The 25,216-nt window shown below is 32.5% G+C and overlaps 4 protein-coding genes across 7 annotated transcripts; 2 read left to right on the forward strand and 2 right to left on the reverse strand.

Annotated features, from left to right (window-relative positions):
* The first annotated feature begins 2,371 nt into the window (after positions 1–2,371).
* On the forward strand, positions 2,372–9,642 carry LOC107958882 (probable serine/threonine-protein kinase SIS8). Of its 2 annotated transcripts, none has more exons than XM_041112908.1 (13): positions 2,372–3,070; positions 4,164–4,604; positions 4,797–4,900; positions 5,067–6,130; positions 6,705–6,745; positions 7,145–7,213; positions 7,340–7,440; positions 7,765–7,843; positions 7,985–8,083; positions 8,225–8,293; positions 8,405–8,454; positions 8,539–8,715; positions 9,071–9,642. In XM_041112908.1, the coding sequence occupies exons 1-13, from the start codon at positions 2,660–2,662 to the stop codon at positions 9,171–9,173; spliced, it is 2,808 nt and encodes a 935-aa protein (XP_040968842.1). In that variant the 5' UTR covers positions 2,372–2,659; the 3' UTR covers positions 9,174–9,642. The 2 variants fall into 2 exon arrangements, with proteins under 2 accessions (XP_040968842.1, XP_040968843.1); XM_041112909.1 differs by having other exon boundaries at positions 5,079–6,130.
* A 950-nt stretch (positions 9,643–10,592) lies between these two features.
* Positions 10,593–12,443, forward strand: LOC107958884 (uncharacterized protein ycf36). Its single transcript, XM_016894785.2, has 4 exons — positions 10,593–11,170; positions 11,272–11,300; positions 11,667–11,723; positions 12,128–12,443. The coding sequence occupies exons 1-4, from the start codon at positions 10,666–10,668 to the stop codon at positions 12,347–12,349; spliced, it is 813 nt and encodes a 270-aa protein (XP_016750274.1). The 5' UTR covers positions 10,593–10,665; the 3' UTR covers positions 12,350–12,443.
* A 450-nt stretch (positions 12,444–12,893) lies between these two features.
* LOC107958883 (uncharacterized) lies at positions 12,894–15,134 on the reverse strand. 3 transcript variants are annotated; one of them, XM_016894783.2, is made up of 6 exons: positions 14,898–15,134; positions 14,320–14,387; positions 14,168–14,232; positions 13,587–14,084; positions 13,424–13,514; positions 12,894–13,239 (listed from the first exon to the last, which is right to left on the reverse strand). In XM_016894783.2, exons 1-6 carry the CDS (start codon positions 15,037–15,039, stop codon positions 13,153–13,155), a joined length of 951 nt encoding a protein of 316 aa, XP_016750272.1. In that variant the 5' UTR covers positions 15,040–15,134; the 3' UTR covers positions 12,894–13,152. The 3 variants fall into 3 exon arrangements, with proteins under 3 accessions (XP_016750272.1, XP_016750273.1, XP_040968844.1); XM_016894784.2 differs by having other exon boundaries at positions 14,320–14,394; positions 14,898–15,130; XM_041112910.1 differs by lacking the exon at positions 13,424–13,514.
* Positions 15,135–15,900: 766 nt separating this feature from the next.
* On the reverse strand, positions 15,901–17,416 carry LOC107958885 (vestitone reductase). The gene is made up of 4 exons (XM_016894786.2): positions 17,162–17,416; positions 16,517–17,044; positions 16,234–16,429; positions 15,901–16,159 (listed from the first exon to the last, which is right to left on the reverse strand). Exons 1-4 carry the CDS (start codon positions 17,280–17,282, stop codon positions 16,018–16,020), a joined length of 987 nt encoding a protein of 328 aa, XP_016750275.1. The 5' UTR covers positions 17,283–17,416; the 3' UTR covers positions 15,901–16,017.
* Positions 17,417–25,216: the final 7,800 nt, after the last annotated feature.

A 25,216-nucleotide genomic window follows, 5' to 3' on the forward strand; every position in this document is an offset into this window, starting at 1 on the left:
AGTCCAAAACCATCATCAACTTGCAGTTTCGCCATTGTTGTCTGCAATTTTGTGGTGAATGAAGAACATTAGCGGCCTCCAAGGATTAAAACGAAATTTTGATCAATATGCAAGAAACGAATTTTCTGTGGTTGTGCTATTGGGTTTTTAGAGAGAGTTTAGAGGAAATATGGAATTATATTACAAACCTCAACGGTTAAATTTATTAAATTATTTAAAATTAGGATTAAATTGATAAAATGTATAAGTATTAAGAATTAAATATGTTAAGATATCAGTTAGAAAAAAGCTAAATAATTTTTAGTTATCAATTTAACCACAGGTGACCATAACAAAAATGAATATAAATGTTAATACCTAAATTGAAATTTTTTAAAATTAAGTGACTAAAACAAGAACTCGAGTATAATTAAATGACCATTTGTACAGTTTACCCATTATTTTTTAATTTACATAATTTTCTTATTTGGTTCCAATAAAATTTCATTCTTTCGAACAATAAAATCAAATTGTTAAAATATTATTGCGAAATCTTTAAATTAAATTACTGATAATTCGTAAAGTTAGGCATCAGAATAAGAAAAAAAAGATAATATGAAATAAAACATTATTATTTTTTAATAATTTAATGCCGTATAAATATTTTCATAAAATATAATTAGAACTTGTGCCATAATTTTTGGATTATCATCCTTTTTATTCAATTATGTTTTTTTTTATGTACATTACGAAGAGAAAAAAAATTATTGTTGTTGAAGGAAGAATTAATGGAATCTCCATTTTTCTAATCAATCGGCTCTGTTCATTGTACGTCTAAAATTTTTTATTATATTATTTTGGGTGTGAAATTTTTGATTATTTTCTAAATATTTACTTTTAAAAAATCAATAAGATACAAAATAGGTTAATATTTTTTAAAATGAGAGATGTTAAAATCGGTTGTATATATAAAAACCTAAATATAATAATTTCATGATTATTATACTGACACCAACTTAAATTAAAGATTTTACATGCATATATATATATTGGTTTTGGTTAAGGTATAAACAATTCATAGATGAATGGGTGTTTATCACTAAACTTAAACTGTTATTCAACCGTCTTCTACCAGGAAAAAACATTACCAATTTTTTTTGTTAAAAAAACAACTAAATAACAAATTAAGTTGTAGTATTATTGGTTAACGAATTTTCGAATTCTCAAATTTGAATTTCACAATTTTGTAATTATGAGAGGTGAATCTTTAATAATACGTATATTATGAATACATATTTCATAGATAAATCGTATTTAATTTTAGAGTCGTCATATTTTGTACCAATTTTTTTAGTAAATAAAATCAGCACTAATTGATTACATTAATTAATTTAAAGTCAAAAGTCCATAATATATTTTTAAATTAATTCGTGCATAGCTTGAGGAGGTTCAAAGAATACCTGAATATTTGTGAATCGTATAACAATATGCTTGACCATAAAATTTGTAACTACATTGTAAATTCTAGAAATATAACGTATATATACTTTCCAATTTCTCTGTACCAACTTATGAATGGCAGATAATTCTACAATATAACAATCAATAGATTTACCAGCTCAAATTAATTCCATTAATAGAGCATTATCAAATTCCAGCTTAACTTGTCGATAACCTTTGTCCTAAGCTAGTTGAAACCCTTGTAACATTAACCTCACTTCGATCTTGAAGACTTCATCTTTCCCTAATGTCATTGAACAATCTCATAACTAATTACAATCGACATCTCTAATTTAATTATGCATTATAATTATTCATATATATGTGAGTATATTATATTTGTAACAGCAAAACCGAAAAAAGAGTTGCATATTCTTTTTTTTTTCTAATAGAGAATCATTATAAAATGGGTTATAAATTAGAAAGTAAAAAAAATTCACTATAAATTTAATATTTGTTAAATAAAAGCAGCAATTTTTTGTGTTTTTATTTAATTAATAATGATAATGATTTTTTTCTTTATTTAAATTGTAACGTGTGAGGGAATCACTCATAAATGAAAATTAAAAATAAATGAATTGTCGGCGTTATGGACAAAATTTCTTAGTTCTTAATTATCAGACATTTCCAATTCGAAAAACTAGCTAGATTTCACTAAAACTAATCAGACAATGTGAAATGACTCAAAATCTCTCTTTGATCATCGTACGGTTTTCTATTCTTCTGATTCTGGTTGTTTTCCAATCACAAAAAACTAGCTTGATTTCACTAGAAATCAATCAGACGGTGTGAAATTATTCAAGATAAGAGGTATGGCATGGAGCATGATTAGACCTTAAATTGTGGCAAAAATATTATACAAAAATAGTAATAGTAGTAGGAGAAGTACTTTTTTGAAGTCTACTATTTTTGTGTGTGTATTGGAGGGAATGAGTGAACGGTTAATTTAAAAGTCTTTCGAGTGGTAGCTTGACGGCGAAGAGTGCGCAGGTTAAGTGAATCTGCTTAGTACTGGGCGTAGGTTATTAGAAAGAGCAAAATCAAGAACCAAAAAGAAAAAAAGAAAACCAGTAAAAAGAAAATTTTATTTCTTACAAAGGAAAGAGGGGAATCGAAATTAAAAAAAAAAAAGAAAAAGAAAAGAAAGAGAAAGGAAAATAAAAGTCGCCGTTGATGTTCGATGCCGAAAATGAAGCATCTGTTGAGGAAACTCCACATCGGCAGTGGATTAAATGAGCAGCAACGATTGGCGGAGGCACAGCCCGTGATCAGCTCGATCCCGAGCCCGAGTCCGAGTCCTAACTCGAACTCGACGAGCGTAACGGGAATGGAAACGACGACTTCTTCTTCATCGTCTTGGGGTAGTTCGGGGACAATGGGGAGAATCGGGGCCGTTGAACCTGTCGTGGGAGATAGGACAGCTGGGGATGAGGTGGATTTTAGTTTATTAGAGGAAGAATTTCAGATGCAGTTGGCTTTGGCGATCAGTGCCTCGGATCCCGAGACGGTTCAGATCGACGCTGCTAAAAGGATTAGCCTCGCCGGAACCGATACCAATACCTTCTTTGAGTTCCTTTCGATTCGTTATTGGGTAATATAATTTTTCGTATTTCAATTTTTTGAAACATTCATTTTTATAATTAGGTTTTTTCGAAATTGCATTTCCTCTTTGAATCAGTAGTAATTGACAAATTCATTGTCCAAAAAAAGTATTAATGGCCACTTTGTGTTTATGTCCCCCCTTAATCTGATTATTACCAGGTTTCAATATTTCTGTACCTTTTTGTCATTTGGATTTTGAATAATTTTGTGAATTGATATTGGTATTTCTTTTTTCCTTTTGAATTCCGATTGCATTTCATGCTTACTCATTACATATTACTAGTATATTTATTAATGTATCATCATATATGAGGACTTTTCACCTGCGGATCTCATTTTTCGACTTCCTATTTCATGTGTTAATTTTGGAAAGCTCTTATCTTTGATGCCATTCTTATTAACCAAGGGTTGATTGGGAGAAAAAAAAATACTTGATATCTTTCTTTTATTGTTTTTGTTTATAAATGCTTTTGATTTGCATGTCAAGCTCAATTAATTTAAGTTTTGCAATATATAGAAATTGGTACATCCTTATTGGTTTTATTCATTTTCTATGGTAACTTATCATCTTAAACTTCGTGGAGTTATGCTTTGCACTGGCCAGCAATAGGTTGTGTTTCAATTATATGACAAATTTACTTTATTATATAGTAATGACAATTTTTTTTTTAAAAATATGAATAGTTCCTACATAATGCCAAAGTCCTTTTTAACCATAGCTAGTTGGAATGGGAAGCCTTTTTCCTTATTCTTGTTTGCCATAAACTTTACATGTATGTTTGTATGAGAAGTTATATGTTTGTATGAGAAGCACTTGTTATTGGTTCAGTTATTATGGTGGTGTGTTGTGTAGTAAATACCACTATGGGTATGAATACTAATTGATGTTAGTTTTCATTATGGGTTTTTCTATTGAACTAATTTTGAAATCAATCGATTTTCCTCCTTTAGTTTACTTTATAAATGATGTACATGCTTTTATTGTTGTCTTTTGTAAGACAAGTTCTAGAATTCATTAGTTAATATATATCCTATTTCTTCTGAGAAAAAGAATCCTAATTTCTATTTTGTGTCATTTGCAGAATTATAATGTTGTAAACTATAATGAAAAAATTGTGGATGGATTTTATGACGTGTATGGCATTGCCTCAACTCTGGGTGCACAAGGGAAAATGCCTTCTTTGGTTGATCTTCGAGCGGTATCAGTTTTAGATAATGTTGATTATCAAGTAATTTTGGTTAACCGGTTACTTGATCCTGAACTGCAAGAGCTTGAGAAAAGAGTATATAACATGTATGTGCAGTCTCGATCTTTTGGCCGCAGCCCAGTAGTAAGTGGCATGATTCAGAAAATTGCGGAAATGGTTGTTAATAGAATGGGTGGTCCTGTTGCTGATGCTGAAGAGATGTTGAGAATGTGGACTTCAAGAAGTTATGAGTTACAAAATTCTCTTAAAACCATCATTCTTCCACTTGGACGTCTTGATGTTGGACTTTCCCGCCACAGAGCCCTGCTTTTTAAGGTTGTAAAAACCCTTTACTCGTCTTATTTTCACAAGTTAAACTAGCTCAGGAAATTTTCATTTGATGACTACTTTTACACTGTGTTTTGCTAGTTGTAGTATCATTGTCACTTTTGTCTAATTTTACCATGCATGAAGAAGGAAGGTGTTTGGACTTCTTATAAGGAAATTGCTTTTTGCTTCTTGTTCTAGGTTCTAGCTGATAGAATTAATCTCCCGTGCATGCTGGTCAAAGGCAGCTATTACACTGGTACTGATGATGGAGCTGTGAACTTGGTTAGAATCAACAATGGAAGGTATTTTCCTCCAGCTCTGATCTGCAAATTCTTCTATCCTTGATTTTGGTAGGGCTTAGCATTTCTACAGTTTGTCCATATTAGCTTCTATTTTCTTAAGTTGGTCCCTCACCATGGTATCATACCAATTTTGTATTGGCACATTGCTGATGCAATTAATTATCAGAAAAAAATGCAGTGAGTATATTATTGATCTGATGGGTGCTCCTGGGACGCTAATTCCTGCTGAAGTACCAAGCTGTCACCTCCTAAATTCTGCACTAGGTGTAAGGGGCTTTACTGATCTTACTGAAGCCTCTCGAGGTTCACGTTTGCTGCTTGACCAAGGAATTGAAAATATGGCAGTTTCAGCCACTCTAGATACAAGCTCTAAAGCTGGTGCCTTGAGGTCAGTGGAATTTGTCAGCAGTCAGACAAATAAAGATGAGAGGAACTTTGCTGGAAGAGCTGTCTCTGAGAGATCTGAACAGGACTTAGGGAAGCTTCTTCCCTCGGCACCTAAATCCAGTGAATGTGTTTCTGCCATTCATGACAAACCATCTGCAGCTCAAAAGAGGAAGGTTAAAAATGTGTCTAAGTATGTTATTAGCGCAGCAAAGGACCCAGAATTTGCTCAGAAATTACATGCTGTTCTGTTGGAGAGTGGTGCATCACCACCTCCAGATTTGTTCATGGATATTAATTCACAGGACCTTGGTGAACAATGCATGTCCGACCAAGTAGTGAAAGGGACAAATGTAGATGTAGCTTCTAGCTGCCATTCAAATAAATTGTCAACCAATGAGCTCTCTCTTGTGTCATCTGGAATGGAGACTTCAGAAAATACTAACTTCACTCTTAGACAAAAGCAAATGGCTGAACGTCAAAGAGAGTTGGAATTGAATGCCGTAAAAACTAATGTTGCATCTTCCTCTGATGCTTCAAAAGAGGGACTTCTTGTTGGTTATACAACTAATGATTGGATACAAATTCACGAGCCCTCCTGCTCCTCTGATGAGTTCTGCCAAATACAACCAGAAAATGTCTTGATCACGGATGAGAAACTAATACAAAGGACTTCTAATTTGGATTTCTGTAAAGAATCTGCATTAGAAGGGATAGAAACTGCAGGTAGTGACTGGCATCTGGTTGGCAATGATCACAGTGAGAAGATTTATCCTATGCCAAGGGAGGTTTCTGAATGGGAAATTCCATGGGAGGATCTTCAAATTGGTGAACGCATTGGTATTGGTAAGGCCTCACAATCACCCAATTAATCTTATTCATTTTTATTCGTGTCTGGCACACTTTCCATTTTTCTTTCAAGTTCTGGATATCGTATTACTATTATTAGTGTGATACAGTTTGTAACACAACTACATAAATGCTGGCTAGGTTTCTTTGTGTTTCTGTTTTTATTGGATGGAAATATACTATGAAAAGCTGAAGAATATGCCAAATATATAAAAGTTATCTGCTATTGCTTCCTACTCTCTACCAAACCTATCAATAGTTTATAACTCTTGCCTGTTCTTTCATTTCACTCAACACAGTCCTACTGGTCAATCCAGTATGGTTCACATTCTGTATGAACAGGATTGTCAAAGCCTGCTAGAGTTGATAGCTGCAAATGATGTTTGTGAAATACGTTGAATCTGCTTTTTTGGTATACTGAATTTAAGAATTGGATCTAGCTTACTTGGTTGAGCCCTTTTTGTATTATGTTTAATTGGCCCTAAAGAGTCATAGAATGTGTAACTTGATTGAATATCACTTTGACTGTTCCTTGCCAGTCATTCTTAATAGATGAACTCTTGTCTTGCAGGATCATATGGCGAGGTCTACCGAGCAGATTGGAATGGCACTGTGAGTTACATTTGCTATTACTCCATTTTATTCATGGAAATTTTAGTAGTAGACTACTAGTAGATGATATGATGACCACATAAAATTGCTACGTGCTAAAATGTCCAAAAGTATTAATCTTTCACTGAGCAGTGATATTAACATTATTTCCTAGTAGGAAAAGGGAGTTGGTCATGTGATCGAATAATTGTCATATTATATGGTTCAAACTTTTCATATCTCAAAAATCTAACAGATGCAGAAAGTCTACTAAGAGCATCAGCATTAGTTATTTAGTTTCTTTTAAATTATTCTCTATTGATTGATAACAGTATATGTTTTATTCAAAAAGTCTCTTTAATGTCTTTTAATTGCATTTTCATTTGAGTGTTTGTATATTTGTTTTTGTTGGCTCTTCAGGAGGTTGCTGTGAAGAAGTTTCTAGATCAAGATTTCTCTGGTGACGCACTAGTTCAATTTAAATGTGAAGTGAGCCCCAGAAATACCTTCTATAGCATCATGCATGTTTATATCCTCTCATGCTTGTGACCTCAACTTTCCTGTAGAATTGAATAAATTTACGCTGAAATCATATCTGTTTGATGATCCTTTCAGGTTGAAATCATGTTAAGGTTGAGGCATCCAAATGTTGTTCTTTTCATGGGAGCTGTTACTCGCTCCCCTCATTTCTCTATACTGACAGAGTTTCTTCCCAGGTTGATTTTCTTTATATAATCCAAGTTTACAATCCAATTAGTTCTATCTTTAGTCTTCGATGTTTTTTTGGTTAGTAATTTTGCATTTTTTTTGCACCTTGCATTTAGTAGGTATTTTAAATTTTATGGTGGTTTTACATTTTTTGGTTTGCTGTGTATGAAAACACTGAGTCCTCTAGATGTGTCTTTTCTTTTTGATTCAGATAAATGCTAGACCTCTGTTGTTGCTGTCGTTTCTGCCAAAAAGTTTATTTATTAATTCTAATTGCCAAAGTTGGCCAACCTGTCTTACAGCTTTTGTGCTCCTCCCTCATTGTTATGCAGGGGAAGTTTGTATAAGCTACTGCATCGACCCAATCATCAACTTGATGAGAAGAGACGAATGCGAATGGCTCTTGATGTGGTAAGAGTCTCAAGTAAATAAATTATTTATTTTCTTTTGCTTCATATCTTGTATAAAGTATCTCCGCCTGTTTTCCCTTTCACTCTTCTTCCATTCTTGGTTGTAGTTTCTATTTAAGCATTGCTTTTCTATTGTTTGCAGGCTAAAGGAATGAATTATTTGCACACAAGCAATCCTACTATAGTGCATCGAGATTTGAAAACACCAAATCTCCTTGTTGATAAGAACTGGGTTGTAAAGGTGCTTATCTCAAATCTATTTTCTGGCCAAAAGTCTTCCTTGATTTTGGTCATGGTTTATTTAAGCAACTTTACAGATTGCTTTATTTCCTCTAAAAGATGTTGGTTGCATTGTCTGAACACGTTTTGCTTGGCTATTCAGGTCTGTGATTTTGGGTTGTCACGCTCAAAGCATCATACTTTCCTGTCTTCAAAGTCTACTGCTGGAACGGTAGTATTACTAAAGGATAATCCTTGTTCGCTTTGTGTTTTCTCTTACTTTCCGATTTATCCAAATCTGTCTTCATTTTTTATAAAGTAAAAGTTTTCTGTTGGACTGCAGCCCGAATGGATGGCACCTGAAGTTTTAAGGAATGAACCAGCCAATGAGAAGTAAGTGACTTTAGCACCACAATAGCTTGCATGTGTATTACATTTCTGTTTTGTTCTTAAACAAATAGACTGGCTTGGTTGCAGATGTGATGTGTACAGTTTTGGTGTGATATTATGGGAGTTGGTTACTTTACGTATTCCCTGGAAAGGTTTGAATCCTATGCAAGTTGTTGGAGCTGTTGGATTCCAAAATAGGCGTCTAGAAATTCCTGAAGATGTTGATCCGATGGTTGCCCAGATTATACGTGAATGTTGGCAAACGTGAGTTCTAAACATCTCTGTTTTATCTATGCAAGGAGAATGAGTAAATATAATGCTTTCAGGTGGTCTTTGCACCTACTCAATCTCTTTTGAATGTTTAGTCGATCTCTCATTTCCTGGACACTGGTATAATAAACACCTGAAAAGAAATCCTGGTAATCTTTTCCTAACATTAAGTGAAAGAAATTGAGATCATAATCAAGTGAAGATGCTATAATAACAGATTGAAATTGGGAGAAAACGTAAGATTATTAAAGCATTCCGATAAATCTTGTAAGTCAGCTCTTGTTATTTTAGACGGTGTGCCACTTACAAAATTTTGCTTTAGTCTTACTCAGTCTTTTCTTATTTACAGGGAGCCACATCTACGACCATCATTTGCAGAGTTGATGACACGACTGCGACGTCTTAAATGTATGTATATTGAAAGGCTAAAATCCAAAAACCAAATCATATAGGATGATAAGTGGACAGTGGAGTGAGGTGTGTTTTGATGGAAGAAGTATTTTGTTAGCTGTTTCCTGGCGGCCGCCGGAAGGTTTCCATTTTTATGTGCAAAGAAAGTGAATAGAGATCGCATGGGGAAGGTGTTGGCTCATTCGAAGTGGGGGATCGGCACTTCCCATAAGCCGCTGCATAAAGGAGCAGTAGGGTTGGAAGAGGATCCGTACCACTTATAAAATTTGTGTCTAGTATTTATGAATAGGTAGCATCTGTCAAAGTGTAAGAAAAGTTACCTATAGGGAAAAAAAAAAAAGGGAAAGAGAAAAATAAATTAGTGTTACTAGTTGTGGCTGTGGGGGGATCTTTGCTTTGGGTAAGTAAATGAAATCCCAATCCCTAGAATTGTAAACATGTGATCTCTACAGCTCAGTGTTGAAAAAAAAAAAAGAATTATCTGCAAATAATGTTATCCTTTGTTCTCCATTTTCCTTTCTAAGTTACTCGTCTAATTTACGAATTTAATTTGACTTTGGAGATAATTTCTTTAAAAAAAAAAAGTTGATTTAACTTTATTTGGTCCAAGATTCAAAATTTTAATATATGAATGAAACTATTTTATATTTAATATAACGTCTTTTAATATTTTAACATTTAATTAATAATTAGGTCTTATTATTATTTTAATAATAATAAAGTTACCGATAAACAATATCCTATTAGTTTATAATGAAGGTTCAACAAAATAATAAAAATAATATTGTTTTTATAGTGATTTTTTAATATTGTGCGTTTTTATTTTTATTTTTTCTTTTTGAGAGTTTAAATGTAATAGTCACTTTTCGTATTATTTTAATGACCTAATAATAAATATTCTTTCGGGATAAAAAAGTTATTACTATTTTGATAGAAACGAGAGATCCAATAAAATAATAAAAAAAGTCATAATAAGTTAACAATTGTCACTGTTTAAAAAATGTGATTAAATTATTCGAAAATTTTCATGCAAGTCGTTGAATAATTTAAAAATTTTCATTGAATAGTTTAAAAGTTTTCATTTAAATTATTAGTTGTTAAGTTTTTTTTATAAAAAAGCTCGACTAGGGATCTTCAAGTGAAAATTGGATGATTAGTATGATAGATTAGTAGTACTTATCAATTTAACAGTTAGTATCAAAGATCGAAAAAGAAAGTTGTTTAATTTTTAATTCGTAGGTTTTTTACGTTCAAAATTGTTTAATAAAAAAAATTAAACAATAAAAAAAAATAAGAACATTCAATTGATACAAATAATGCGTACAGAGAATATCATATATTAACAATTTTAATAGCACAACCACTTAAATAAAAACTCTCAAAAAATTTAATAATTATTTAATAATTTTTAAATAGAATGACTAAAATATAAACTTACTAATAGTTCAACATCTTGAATATAGTTTACCCTAAAAAAAATTTGTCTAAAAATAATAAAATATTAATCTCGATTGTCAGGGAACTACAGAAACCATGGCCACCACACTCCTCCACCTATCACCAAAATCGCCACCAGCCTCCGCCCCAAGCTTCCCCGTCCTGAACCCACCGTTCTCAAGACCCAGATTTCTCCCTCTTCGGCCCATCAAAACGAATAATTCAAATACCAAAACAATCTCATCTTATAACAGTGGAAATGGCAGCAACACACCTCCCTTGCCCGAAACAGAGTGCCCTGTTCCACCTGAACAACAGCCCATAAACGAATACCAATCCCTCTCCACATCTTTCCCTTTTTCCTGGGCTTCAGTAGACGTTGTTAAATACTTCTCTCGCTTGTTCGCTACGGGTGCTTCTTTCGCCCTCTTTGTTGGTCTACCAGTTGCCTGGTTCGGTTCGGCGGGGCCCATATCCGATCCGGTGAGGCCGGTTCTTGCCTCCGTTTCGAGTGGGATTCTTTTGGTTACGATTGCTGTTTTGAGGATGTATTTGGGTTGGGCTTATGTTGGGAACCGCTTGCTCAGTGCCACTGTCGAATGTGAACTTCCTCTCTTCTCTTTCTATGTTTTTGTTTCATGCAAAATTTTGCTCCCACTTTGATGGTTTTCTTATGGGATTTCTCTTTTGCATGACTTGCAGATGAAGAAACAGGGTGGTATGATGGACAGGTATTGCAATCGGTTGGATAACAGTATTTGATACAGTATAGGTCCAGAATTGATCCTTCAAATGTGTAAACTTTACTTGCCATAAAAGTCTAACTTTCATTGCCTGCATCCTTAATTAGCAGTAAGCTAAGAATTCATTATTCAGTAAATCACTTGCCTTCCTAAACAGTTAATTTTTATGTCCCTATGATTTTGAGCATCTATGATTATTACTATGTTATGTCAAAAGTTTGTTTATTAGAATGAAATAGCTTCTTATAATTTGGGATTTTGTAAAAGCATGTTTTCTTAGTCCTCACAAATTATCAAGGGACTGCTACCAGACCAACTTTGCAATATAGAGACTGATACTGTTTTCCTCCACAGATATGGGTGAAGACTGCTGAAGTTTTGGCACGAGACAGGCTCCTTGGTTCATTTTCAGTATGTATACTTATATTGGATTCCCATTTGTATCAAAGTTCTTTTCACTTTTCATTTATTAGCCTTTGCTGCTCTATGCCTGTTTTGACAATTCATATATCAACAAAACCATTTCTGAATAAATTTCCTCCGGTTTCTATTGACAAAAAAATGTCATTTTTATGAACTTTCAAGGCTGGTAAGAACTTAATCCCCTTTTTTTACATTAAAAGAAAAAGAATAGAATGAGGGTCATCAAAACAATCTTATCTAATAACATTGTAGTTTTTAGGGCTAGAAGTAACCTTGAAAATTTTATTAAATTTGACATAGAATCCAATGCTCTTTGACACTTGCTCTATAGAAGGCAACCTCTGTTGGTGTATCGACTCACTAAAAGCTGCTCTATGTATTTGCTACCGCAGGTCAAGTCCGTGCTGATCAGATTAAAATACACACTAGTAACCCTAGCAGTATCCTTACTTGTATGTGTTCTTCCCCTCATAAATGTTGATCAGGGAGGTCAAGAAAGTTCCTACATGACATCTAAAGAAGCTAGGGTTCAAGCTATACCAGGAGTTTACGATGATGATTCAGCAAGATCATTTGAACCAGATGCATTCTGTGGTGAACCTGATCTTTCCTAATTCGATCCTTGTGCTGCTGCTGGTAATACTTTGTACAGTCCATTAAACATATATACATGTATAGATATTCAAAAGTATATCTCGTCTACTTTCAGTTCTTTGTGTATAGTTTAATTTTATTTATTGCTGCGCTTAATTCTTTCTAATTACAGTAGCTTATGTTTCTTTCTTCTGTGTCATTCCGAAAATAAACGAGAGATTCAAAAATATTTCTATTAGTAATTGCAAAATTTGGAAAAAATTTAAGTTAGAGGAGGCGAACTAGAGAAACTGTATATTAGTAATGAATTTTTCTCATAGTTAATTGCGTTTGAATATGGTTCATTAACATTTTTTTTAACTAAAGCAAATTGACTTTGATTCTTTAGATATCCGTATCTACATCACTCGTGTTTCTGTGGTAACAAAGTAGCAGCATATTTATCTTGTTAATGCAAATTGTTCTCCCAAAAAGGCCGAGCAAAGCACATGAAAAACAATCACATCAGCTAAAAGACTGGATTTAATTAGAACCTTAACCCATATAGTGATGAGCAATATAAAGTTGAGATCAACTCTGCAAAACGTGATTATTAACTGGCTTGGGTCAATAGTGAGCAAGTGTAACATCATATCCCACTTATACAAAGACAAATATCGTCAGCTTAAGTTAACGGTGAAGAGTAACACCACCTTGGTAAAAAGGATTTCAACAGTACAGGATCCACCATAACCTTATCTATATCACCTTTCTCTTATTTTGAAGCTTATATTCAAAAGTTGGAACTTTAAATCATGTAAGCGGAGACAGATAAAAGTCCCTCTTAGGCACCGTACTTGGGTGCCTTCCAAAGCTTAAATGCTATCTCATGCAGCAACCGGTCAGCCGGTATAGTAAGATTTCCTGAACACTGCAACCAAAAATAGGATACCACGGTTATTTCCATGTTTTCTATGTACGATTTCACTTTGGGTTATGAAGATTGAAAAGATGCATGTTTAAACTTTGGAGACATGACAAGTAAAAATTACTTTGCGACCTAAACGAACAAGCTACAAACAGGTTTCCAAAATTATCTCTCGGTCAGTTTGTACCTCTTTAAATTCTTCAAAAGAAAAAGTCTCTACCATATCATTGCGGGTTACAGCATACTGATATTGGGCGAATAACATTGGACCATACTGCCTGTTCATCGTAAATTAGTTAAATGATCCACACAAAATGTCAAAATAAGAGTTCATAAAGTTTTTTCCTCACCTAACATCATTTCTTTGACTTTCTCCTCTCATGGTGTAACTCTGATTAGGGAAAAGTGCTGAAAGATTAGGATTCTTCTCATATTTAGTGCTCAAAATGGACAAACCCGGCTCATCAGCCTTTGACACAGACCCATAGCTCATTACAAGGGACAAGAGTAGACGAGAACCAATTTCAGTTCCAGGCTTAGCTATACTCATAATAGCACCAAGCAAAGCATTCAAGAATTCCACATCATTGCCACTATTAGCACTCAAGTTCTCCCCAGACCCAACATGCAAAATCACTAAATCGAACTGGTTGGATTCCTTTATCTTCCCTTCTTGGAATCCAAGTAAGGACAGCAACTTAGAAGCCAAATTATCAATCGATGAAACAGGGGGAGTATTACTATTTCCAAACAGTCCATTCAAGTTCAATACATTGAAGCCAAGTTTTTCTCCAAAAGACTGCAAACCAGAATTGTTACTCAATATAGCAGCTTTCATTCCCATAAACCTGAACTGAGATAAAAGAAGCATGTTGAGTGGCATATTATAGCTTCCAACAATTAAAACTCAGCAAAGTGTAAATGATAATACCTCTCAGACATGGTTGGAATCAAAGATGACTTTTGAGACTTGACCTCACTAGAAAATTGGCCGTTCTGAAAAAAGGTCATGAAACCAAAGAACGTTGAAGAATTTATCATGAAATTCACTTATCAAATAACCTAGAATTATAGGCATCTCACCTTGTTCAATGTCTCAAAGGCATCCACCAGCACAGCAAACTCTCTTACTGTCCTATCATCCTCGCTTTCTGCAGTCTAAATCCAAGTAAATTCCCATATGGTGGATGAATAACAACAATTAAAAAAATATGTGAAAAGAAGCATGAATTTATTACTAAGAAAGGCAAGGGGAGCTGTTAAATAGAGATGAATTATCAAAGGAATGGAGCAAAGACTTACACTTTGACTAATTATTGAACTAACATAGAACCTAAAGCTTATTCCGTCAATCAGTAAGGTTCTAACTTCCAACCAATCGTTGTAATCTCTAAGTACCAAATTAAAGAACGAAAAACTATGAAAATCCATCGTAATTTCATCCATTCCAAACAATTATTTTAATTACACTAAAAACAGCCGAATCAATTAGGAAAATCCAGAATTTTTCATAGCAATCTGAAGAAGAAGAAGAAAGCAAAAGAATATATCTTTCAATGTTTGGGTGCATTTTAAAGAGATTATATATTGATTACCCACTGTTAAAAGAGGGAGCTGAAACTGAAAAACAAGAAAAGAGACAAGGAATTGATAAGGGGAACCTGAAGGAGGAGCATTAGGGAGGCTCAAGAAACCACAGTTGGCTGTAGATGCGAGAGAGTGGAGATGGGCATGTGATGGGTGAATGAAACGGGCCAACCCGTCACCGTATAAAATCAAGGCTCGGCTTGGCTTGTCTGCCATTGCTGTTACTCAAATACTCAAATAATAGGATCGAAGAAGAAACTGAGAAAGAGAAACAGGAAGCAAAGATGGAGAATCAACTTTCTATGGGCAACCTGGAAAGAAAGGGAGGAGGAATAAACGAATTAAAAAAAAGGGTCAATTCTACTATTAGACCCTGTACTTTGCATATGTTGTGAATTTAGTACCTGTACTTTAATTTGGTCATTTTCAGTCTCTGTACTTTTAGAAATTGAAAATTTTAGTCCTAATTAAATGATAGCTATTAAATTCATTAAATTAAGTTATGTTATTTTTAAAATTTGATGTGTCAGATATATGATCACATGTGTAATCCTATATTTGTTTGTTATTTTCACATATTGCTCACAAAAGATCAATTAATAGATTTAACACATGTGGTTTACATTAAGACTAAAATTTTGAAATTTAAAGCAGATAGCACTAAGAATAATCCAATTGGAAAACATTGACTAAATTTATAACTTTACGAATAATACGGGACTTATGACATAATTTAACCAAATAGATTTAACTGTTACTATTGGATCGGGACTAAAATTTTAAAATTCGAAAAGTATTGAGACTAAAATTGATCAAATTTTAAGTATAGGTACTAAATTCACAGTTTACACAAAATACAAGGTCTAATAGTAAAATTTCACCAAAAAAAGTATATTTACTTTTTATTTTTAATTGAAAGAATTATGAATTTATTATATTTTTTACAAGTATAAATTTATGGGATGAATTCTTTTTATTTAAAATAATTAATTCACAAGTTATTTGCATCAGGATTTAAGATACATAATTGATCCATAAGAAACAATAATACATAATGCAGAAACTAGCTTGGAAACATTAGAAACGACAACATACATTGAATTTTTATTTTAATTGCTTATAGCATTGCTTCATGAAGACAAGGGAACTAATTTATTGGATATTTCAACTGATTCCATCCAGGCCCTTCCTCAACTACAGATATCCTCTTTCCTTGCAGCACTGAATGGGTCCATCATACATTTCCTCCAGCCCATTATTAAATTCGAAACCTATGCCCAACAGTTTCTTTGATGACACACCAGGACGTTTTATATCTTTGATTTCTGCCAAGGATCTGTGCAACACACAAATAACAAGTTGGAGTATAACTCTGTGATTTTTATCATGCAAGTTTGGACTGTTACTCACTCTGGTGATGGAATTGGGAACTCTGGGTACTTCCCACGTAGGAATTCAGCCAACTTGTCAAGGCTTATGGTGTTGGAAGCACAATTGTATCTCCCTTTTACATCTGGATATTCAAGCAGGAATATATGTGCCCTTGCCACATCATCAACATGCACCATGGGCATATTCAGAAGGAAACCATACTCAGATCGGTTCCCTGTACAGATTATTCAGCTTCCTCGTTTAATAAGTCTATTTAGGCTGAAACAGAAAAATATTACTGAGACAAGTAGCAAGTTTGTACCTAAGACCAGAGCCAATGATGAGCGCACTGAGCGAGGGAACTTGGGGCATATGAAAGGACCGACAACGGAACCAGGATTCACTGTCACCACATCCAGTCCATGTTGTGTACCAAATTCAAGAACCGCCCTTTCTGTGAATGTCTTGGAAATAATGTAAGGATGTGTTTGTGGGTTTAATTTTTGCGTAACGAAATCCACATCAGTACAGAAACTCTCATCCATCATGTCCATCTCTTGGCCATTGTAAATAACAGTGGCTGCACTTGAAGTATACACAACTCGCTTCACTGTTTTTGATCTTAAGCATGCCTTCAAGATGCCTAGTGCTCCACTTGTTGACCTCTCTGTTACCGCTTCCAGAGATTCTTTACCATCGAAACTCATGGGAGTGGCAACATGGAGCACTGCCTTGCTTCCTTCAATGGCTGCATCGAAACTGTTGGGGTCATTAAGATCTGCACTCAAGATTTTCAGCATTTCGGCTGCTCCTGGTAGACTAGTGAGGAAACTAAGGTCTTTTTTGTTTTCTGCAAAATTTCAACAGGAATATGGGGGTAAATCAAGTACATCTGCTCAAAATATTAATTTTCTTAGCTTGAAACTGATATATTTAAATGGATCTGCTTATAAAGCGGTAGTGTTACCTGGATCAGCACTGACAGTGGTACGGACAGAATAACCCTCCTGAAGAAGCCTCTTGATGAGCCATGAACCTATGAACCCAGTACCTCCAGTCACACACACTGTTCCTTTATCTCCTCCCATTTCTCTCCACTCAATACATTTTGCACGAAAATCCTATAACTATATATAAAAGCTATCCCAATGCATAGGGTAGCGTAATTGAGCAGTTATATATATTACTTTCATGTATGTTCATTCTTTTATTTTTCTCATTTAACCTGCGTCTATATTTTTTTAAATATATATAAATTTTGCACATTAAAAATTATTTTATTATTCAATAATATTTTGATTATTTTTTATCCTTTAATTCTAGTATAATTAAAAAACGGCTCTAAATTAATTATATATATAATTTTGAGCTTTTCCTTGTTTTACATAAAAACAAGTTGAAATTACAACTTCTTCGAATTTGAACCCATGGAAATCATTTTATCACTCAATCCGATTTCTAATTTACAACAGAAATATAAATTTTAATTTCTTTTAACTTGCAATTTTTTTTAAAAACTTACGAAATTGCAAATCATACTTAATTCATATAAAATCATATATGTACAATTTTGACTAAACCAAACATATCATATAAAAATACATAAATGTTTTCAAAAAAATATAATAATAAATTTAAAATTTTTTACATAAATAATATAAAATAAATAAATACCAAAATAAGATAAAGGCACTAATATTAATAAATTTAGGCGAATTCTACAGTAAACAAAAAATTGGCGTCCTCTAACCAATCGCCGACACCCCTCTCCTTTTTTAAAAAGAATATATTTTTTAGGTGTAGCTTGATCAATCGACGGCACCCGTATTTTAAACCTGAAATACATCATTTTTTTATATATATAACAGAAAAATATTATATTTATTAGTGTCATCGATGTAACCCATCAATCACGAGCTTGAATTCCAATACCTGAAATTTATTATACCAATTTTTTTCAACTTTTAAAAAATATATATAATATAAATATTATTTTTAATTATTACAAATGGGGGTCGGTTTGGTCACCCAACCCCCGCACAAATTGTTCCGCTGAAGGTCTTCCCCCCCCACCCCCTTCCTTTGCTTTATGTTTTTATTTATTTATTTATTTTAATATAATTAGTTATTTTAATAGTAGTTTAGTATTATTAAAGTATGTTATTTTGTTAAGAGGTTAGTATTTATTATCCTTGAAAATCAAAATAAAAGTATGTTTTAATTTCTTTTAGTATAATTAGTTATATTAGTAGATGTTTAATATTAAGGTGTGATATTTGTGTTAAAAGATTAGTACTAATTAATTTGTATATTTGATTTTTTTTATATTGCAAACACTTGGATGGCTCTTCCTTCCCTCTCCTCAGCCAAAGATCTCCCAAAAGGAACATGTATTTATTTATTTTGCTAATATTATAATTACTGTTAATAGTTTAGGATTGTGTTAAAAGTTCATTATTATTATTTTTTAGGTATTCAAGGCTTTGTTTTCAGCTTTGTAAGTATACTATCCATTGGACTATATGTACTTATACTATATTTCACATTTTTATTGGTTGACATTATTTTTTAAAAGTAAATTGAGATAAAATTAATTGTTTAAGTATTAGAACTAAGCATAATTTTTATCTTGTTTATTTGTTAAGTCGAATATTAAAATTTTAATTGTTTGTGCAGATATCGATATGAGTTCTTTAATTACTATAGAAGATCACACAGTTAGAACGATCCATTTACCAGTAAGAGAATTTTCTAATGTTGTGCGTATTTTTTTGGCATAGTTGCAAGTAATTTTTTATTTAATTGTGAGATATTAACCAATTTTTTAGTAAGACAAGAGTTCGTACTGCATATTGAGGCCACATGGCCATGGTTTAAGCTACCTACCAGACACACAGATTATGCCCTACTTAGATGCCGCGGGATTTGGATTAGCGACATTAATCCGTGTGTTTGAGCTGAAGGGCAACTTAATGTCGGCACTAGTTGACCAGTGGCGCCCAAAAACGCACACCTTTCATTTACCGTGTGGGGAATGTACCATCACACTGGAGGATATTGCAACGTAATTAAGGCTCCCCGTGGACGGTGATACGGTAATTAGTTCAAGTTATATAGCAGATCTTGCGACGCTTTGCTATGACTTGCTTGGATGCTCTTTAGGTGATGGTACCGATAAATTTACGAGTTTAAAATTTTGTGGCTAAAGACAAATTTTGAAACAATTTCGGATTATGCGACCAAGATGGAGAAGATACAGGCTACTCGGGCCTATATACTACAACTTATAGAGGGTACTTATGCCGGATTCCAATAAAAATAGAGTCCACTTTATATTCCTGCCCTTACGGAGTGATTTGCAATGTGCCCATTCCTATAGCTGGGGTTCGATAGTAATAGCGATGGTATATCGGGAGATTTGTCAAGGAACAAAGCATAGAACTGTCGATATAGGTGGTTGTCTGATACTGCTACAATCTTGGGCGCTATAAAAGATGTCATTTCTAGCATCAGTGGGTCATCAAGTAAATGTGTTCCACTTATGAATATGTAAAAAAAATTTAAACTTGGATCAATATTTTTTTCACGAAAATATTTTCTAAAGAGTTTAGTTTATATTTTAGATGGAATACTTGTTCGAACATTAGGAAGTCAAAAACTCTAATTGTGTACCGACAGATGATCAAGGCATACGTTGTGGATGGGGTAATTTATTTTCAAAAAATTAAATTATATTTGTAACAGCCTATTTTTAGTGAAATCGAAACAGTGGTTTCGGGATCACAAATTCGAGTCCGAAAAGAAAATTTATTTTAATATTATTTTATGGTTTGAATTATGATGGAAATATTATATGAAAAATTCGTAATATTGATTACATGTCTAATTTGATAAAGGACCAAATTGCATAAAATGCAAAAGTTGAGTTCTAGTAGCTATAGGTATCAAATAGCTATGAAATTCAAAATTAGAGGTCCTTATATGACAAATAGACCATTAAGAGGGGTTAGTAGATAAGTATGATGATTCATCCATGGAAAATTAAATAAAGGAAATGACAAAATTGGAAATATGAAAAATAAAGATGATAAATAATAAAAGAAAAGAAAATATCATCATATTATCATCTTTCCCAAATGAAAATCCATGAAAACCTTAGCTACGGGTATTGAGTTCTAGAAAACTTGTTTTGCTCAATTAGGTATGTTTTCTTATCTCGTTTTTAGTAATTTTTATATTTTCGAGATCGTAATAACTTAATTTGGCTATCTTGGGGATTAATTTGCAAAGTTATCAAAGTACTAGGGTTTTTCCATGGATGAATATAGTTGAATTATGAAGTTTTATGATAGAAAATGAAAGGTTGTTGATAGATAAACAACTTTTGTAAAGGGAATTTTGATGAAATTATGATTTAGAGACTAAATTGAAAAGTTGTAAAATTCATGAAATTTTTTTGAATTTTATGAAATACATGGGCTGCTACTGTGACATGTAAAAATTGACTAGGCTTGGAACAAAGATTAAATTGTATGAATTTCATTTTTCGAGCCTAAGGATGAAATCATAATTAAATAAAAGTATAGGGGCAAAATGGTAATTTAACCTAAGATGCGAATTGAATTGAATATGAATTGTATTAAATTGAGTTAAATTTACTCGTATAGATCCTGAAAGACAAAATACAGAATCTGATCGAGGAAAAGAGAAAGTGTCAGATTAGTAGACAACAAATCAACGAACACTTGTCAAGGGAAGTTTGTATAAGTAAATTTTGTATATTTATGTGTTAAAATTGAATGTTGTATATGTGAAATGTGTAAATGTTGTGATAGCCCGAAATAGGGCCTAATCGGAATAGTGGTTTCGTAACCACAAATCCGAAGTGAAATAGTTTAATTTTATAAATTTTTATTAGTTACTGATTGATTGAAATATTGTGTGAAAATATGGATAGGAAATTTTAATGCTTTAGTGCTTAATTGAATTTTTAGGACTAAATTGAGAAAAATGCAAAGTGTGTCTAATTAGTGATTAAATGACTTAATTGAATTATTGCATGAAATTGGAAGTGTTTATGTGGCAATTAGACCATAAATTAGTGTTATGGACACAAAAGGGTATTTCTAGAAAAATATCTAAGTAATGGGTCAAGGGCATTTTTGTCCAAATTGGGTAAAAGACAAAATAAAGAGAAAATAAGTGTCCATCTTCTTCAAAAAAATCAGAAGCTTGCTGCCGAAAGTTTCAGGTTACCATAGTTAAGGGTTTTGATTTTCCTAAGCTCAATTGTAAGTGATTTCTTGCCCCGTTTTTAATTATTTTCGTATTTTTATGCTTATTGAAGCTTGAATTTCATGTTTCTACCATTTAATTTAAATGAAATTAAAGTTTAAAAATTGACCCATTCATGATATAATTGTAAATTGATTAGTGATGTTAGATAATGAATGTTTGAAGTGTTAATTACAAGTTTTACTAGATGAATTTCAATGAAAAATGTTGAAAAAGGGCTAAATTGTGAAAGATGGTAAAGTGTGCATAAAGTTGTGATTTTGTGAAATTGAGAGCTGTTATGAGCATGAAATATGATTTAGTGAAGTTTGAAATTTAAGAATTTAGTGAATTTTCTTTTTACGAGCTTAGGGACAAAAGTGGAATTTTTGAAAAGTTTTGGGGAAAAATGTAAATTTGCCAAAATGTTGTGTATGAATTGTATTTGAATGAAATGTTGATAAAATGTATTAAATTATGTTAATATAGATCAAGAAAGAAGAAATAGTAGAAGTGATCGGGGAAAAGAGAAAGTTATCGACTAAATTACAAAAGTAGTCGTTTTGCATCCGAGGTAAGTTACGTGTAAATAATAGTTATATTTTTATAAATTGTGAATTATATTTGATATGTGAATTAATATTCAATGTGGAAGGAAAATTGTTCATGAATTATTCAAGTGTTAAAGTGTTGAAAATAAAGTGTTAAGTGTAAATTCCCGGTTGAACTTAGGAATAGAAGTGGATACAAGTGACATGTCACTAGAGATCAGTGTTACAGTGTTACAGCGAGTCCCGGGTGCTGGGTGATCTAGCATGTGTTGCAGACACCTGACAACTTGTGTGAGCAGGCCCATGGACATTTCTAGTGTTATTGATCAGTGGTAGCTTCGACTACGTTTCAGTGGTAGCTTCGGCTACATAACAATGGTAGCTTCGGCTACATAACAGTGGTAGCTTCGGCTACATATCAGTGTTGCACTTATGTGCTAAATCTCTACGTATCTGTGTATATTCCGAGTGTTCAACGGGATTAATGATGGGTTAAAGTGAATATGAAATGAAGTGTGTATGCAGGTACAATTGAAAGAATTGAGCATATGTGATAAATGTTAAGTGTGAAAATATATATGCAAGTGAATTGGTAAGATTGTGCATGTGTAAGTGATTGAAATTGCTAAGAAATGTTTTGATTAGTTATATGTTAAAAGTGTTAATTATTAAATGAATAATTATTGTTTACATGTAACTTACTAAGCTATTTATAGCTTACACCTTTCTTTTTTTCCATTGTTTTATAGTGTTTTGAGCTTGCTCGAATTGGGGATCGTCGGAGCTCGTATCACACTATCATAACCATCTCGGTATTATGTGCTTTTCAAAATGTTTAAACTATGGCATGTATAGAGTCTTAATCATTTTGAGCATGTCCAAATGATATGGCTAATGTTACTATTGAAGTAGTTATTAAAGAATATGTTTTGGAGTTATGTATGTTTAAATGGTAACTAATTCAAAGAAGCAGTTTCTTTGACAGCAGCAGTGACGTGAATGTGAAAAATCACCATAAATAGTAGAAATAGAATTAGAGGGTGAATGATATATAGAATTAAAGCTTATCAAGTCTATTTTTACATGAAAGAAACAGTGTAGGCAAAAGAATCTTATATTTTGAGATATTTAAATTTTAGTGAGATAGGGTCAGAATGGTTTTTGAAGTCCCTGTTCTAACTTTAGAAAATCATTATAAATTGTACAGAAATAATTATAGGTCATAATTTATATTTTTATATTCCTTAGTGAGTCTATTTTTAAAATAAATTAATGGTAACCTTATATGAATTCTGTACAATTAGATATTTGATTTTTAGCGCCAAGAGGTCAGATCTGTCGAGCTGTGAAACAGGGGATACTTTAAAGAATAAACTGTACTAATGTGCTAAGTCAAAAATTCTGAAAATTTTATGGTAAGTAGGAATATGATTCTAGTTTCACGTAAAATTTACAGATTTAAATTTTGAGTTTCGTAACTCAAGTTATAATTAAATTAGTGACAGTTGCGCAGGTGAACAGTGTTGTTATGAACAGTGAATTTAATTTTAAAAGCAAATTTTTATGCTCCGAATCGGTAAGTTAAATTGGATGACATCTCGTACTCGATTCCAGAGACGGTCTCGGGTAAGGAGTGTTACAAATGTCATATATATGAAATTGATGACATATCATGTAATGTCTGAAAAATATAAAGTCCAGTTTGAATAAATGAAATTCGATGGATACTATGTTCCCGTATTAGTTGTAGTCCTGTATATGTTGACATCTGTCACCAAAATAGGGTTTAGAACATTACCGAAACTTATCTATCAAACAGACATAATTTACAAATATTTCATACCATATAATATTCCAATCAAAACCAATCAAACTCATTCAAAGCATATTAAAATAATCATCCTAGGTGCCTAACTAATGTACCCTTATAGGCACCACAATTATATCATCATTTCATATCATTAAAACATCATTCAAATCATGCCTAATTCAATTTATTTTGCCTAATTCACGAACACTTAAACATTAACTTAATTTCTCATGTTTATATATATACCAAACTAACATTATATTTATAACCTCATTTACAAACAATTCACAAAATAACTATTATTTAGACACCCTAGGTGTAACACCCTCTAACCCTAAACCGTTACTGGAACGAGGTTATGAGGCATTACCGGACATATCAGACAACTTACGAATAATTTACAATTAATATAACTTTCATAGTATAATATAATAATTAAGTCCCTATCTTGAACTCTCGAAGTTCAAACACGTATTAAAAGTAGAACGGGACTTGTTCGGGTATTCCAAAATTTTTTTTATAAAAATTTCGACAGCATTTCTGCTTATTTTTACCTAAACCTCCTGCAAATTCAAACCAAAACAACTAACACCAATATTTCACATTCATATAACTAATATTTATATCATTAACAAAATTTTAACTTAATAACTATCATAGCATCATTCAAAATTGATTAAAAACTTCATTCATTTAACAACTTAATGTTCATGTATCAAAATATCATGTACTTTCCTTACCATTTCATTTAACCATCTAAATTTTATAATTCATCCTTCACTACCCAAAGTAATATACATATTCAAGTGGCTAAATAACACCTATGTACATGCCACCTTTACCTAAAAAAAATATACATCACCAAATTTGTGTTGGAGTCGGGATTGTTCTGGATGCTGAGCCGGAACACTTGACTTTTACTAACCTGCGCACGGAAACAACCGTACGCTGAGTATGGATATACTCAGTGGTATTACTATAAATCAAGACTATTTAATATTAATAAATTACAAACATCAACCATAAATTTTATAATTATTTAAACTACTTTTATATATAATTATTTTACTTCATAAATCTTAAATTCATAATTCATTTTTCTCATACTAACTCAATTCATAATTTAGTTCATACATTCTTTATCGTACTTTTTAATAGTGCTAAAATAAATAATCTCATTTTCAAAATTTCATTTCAATTATTTACCCTATTAACAAAGCTCGGACTATGACAGATACGCGGATTCCATCCAAACACACCAGGATATCCAACCCAAACACACCCGGAATATTGTAAATCCTCCATAACACACCGGTATAATATATCCTCCCAAACACACCAATAAGGCATTAAATGCCTATTCGGATAAACCGAAGTATATAATAAC

This window comes from Gossypium hirsutum, chromosome A05 (assembly GCF_007990345.1).
Source record: "Gossypium hirsutum isolate 1008001.06 chromosome A05, Gossypium_hirsutum_v2.1, whole genome shotgun sequence".
Classification (NCBI taxonomy): domain Eukaryota; kingdom Viridiplantae; phylum Streptophyta; class Magnoliopsida; order Malvales; family Malvaceae; genus Gossypium; species Gossypium hirsutum.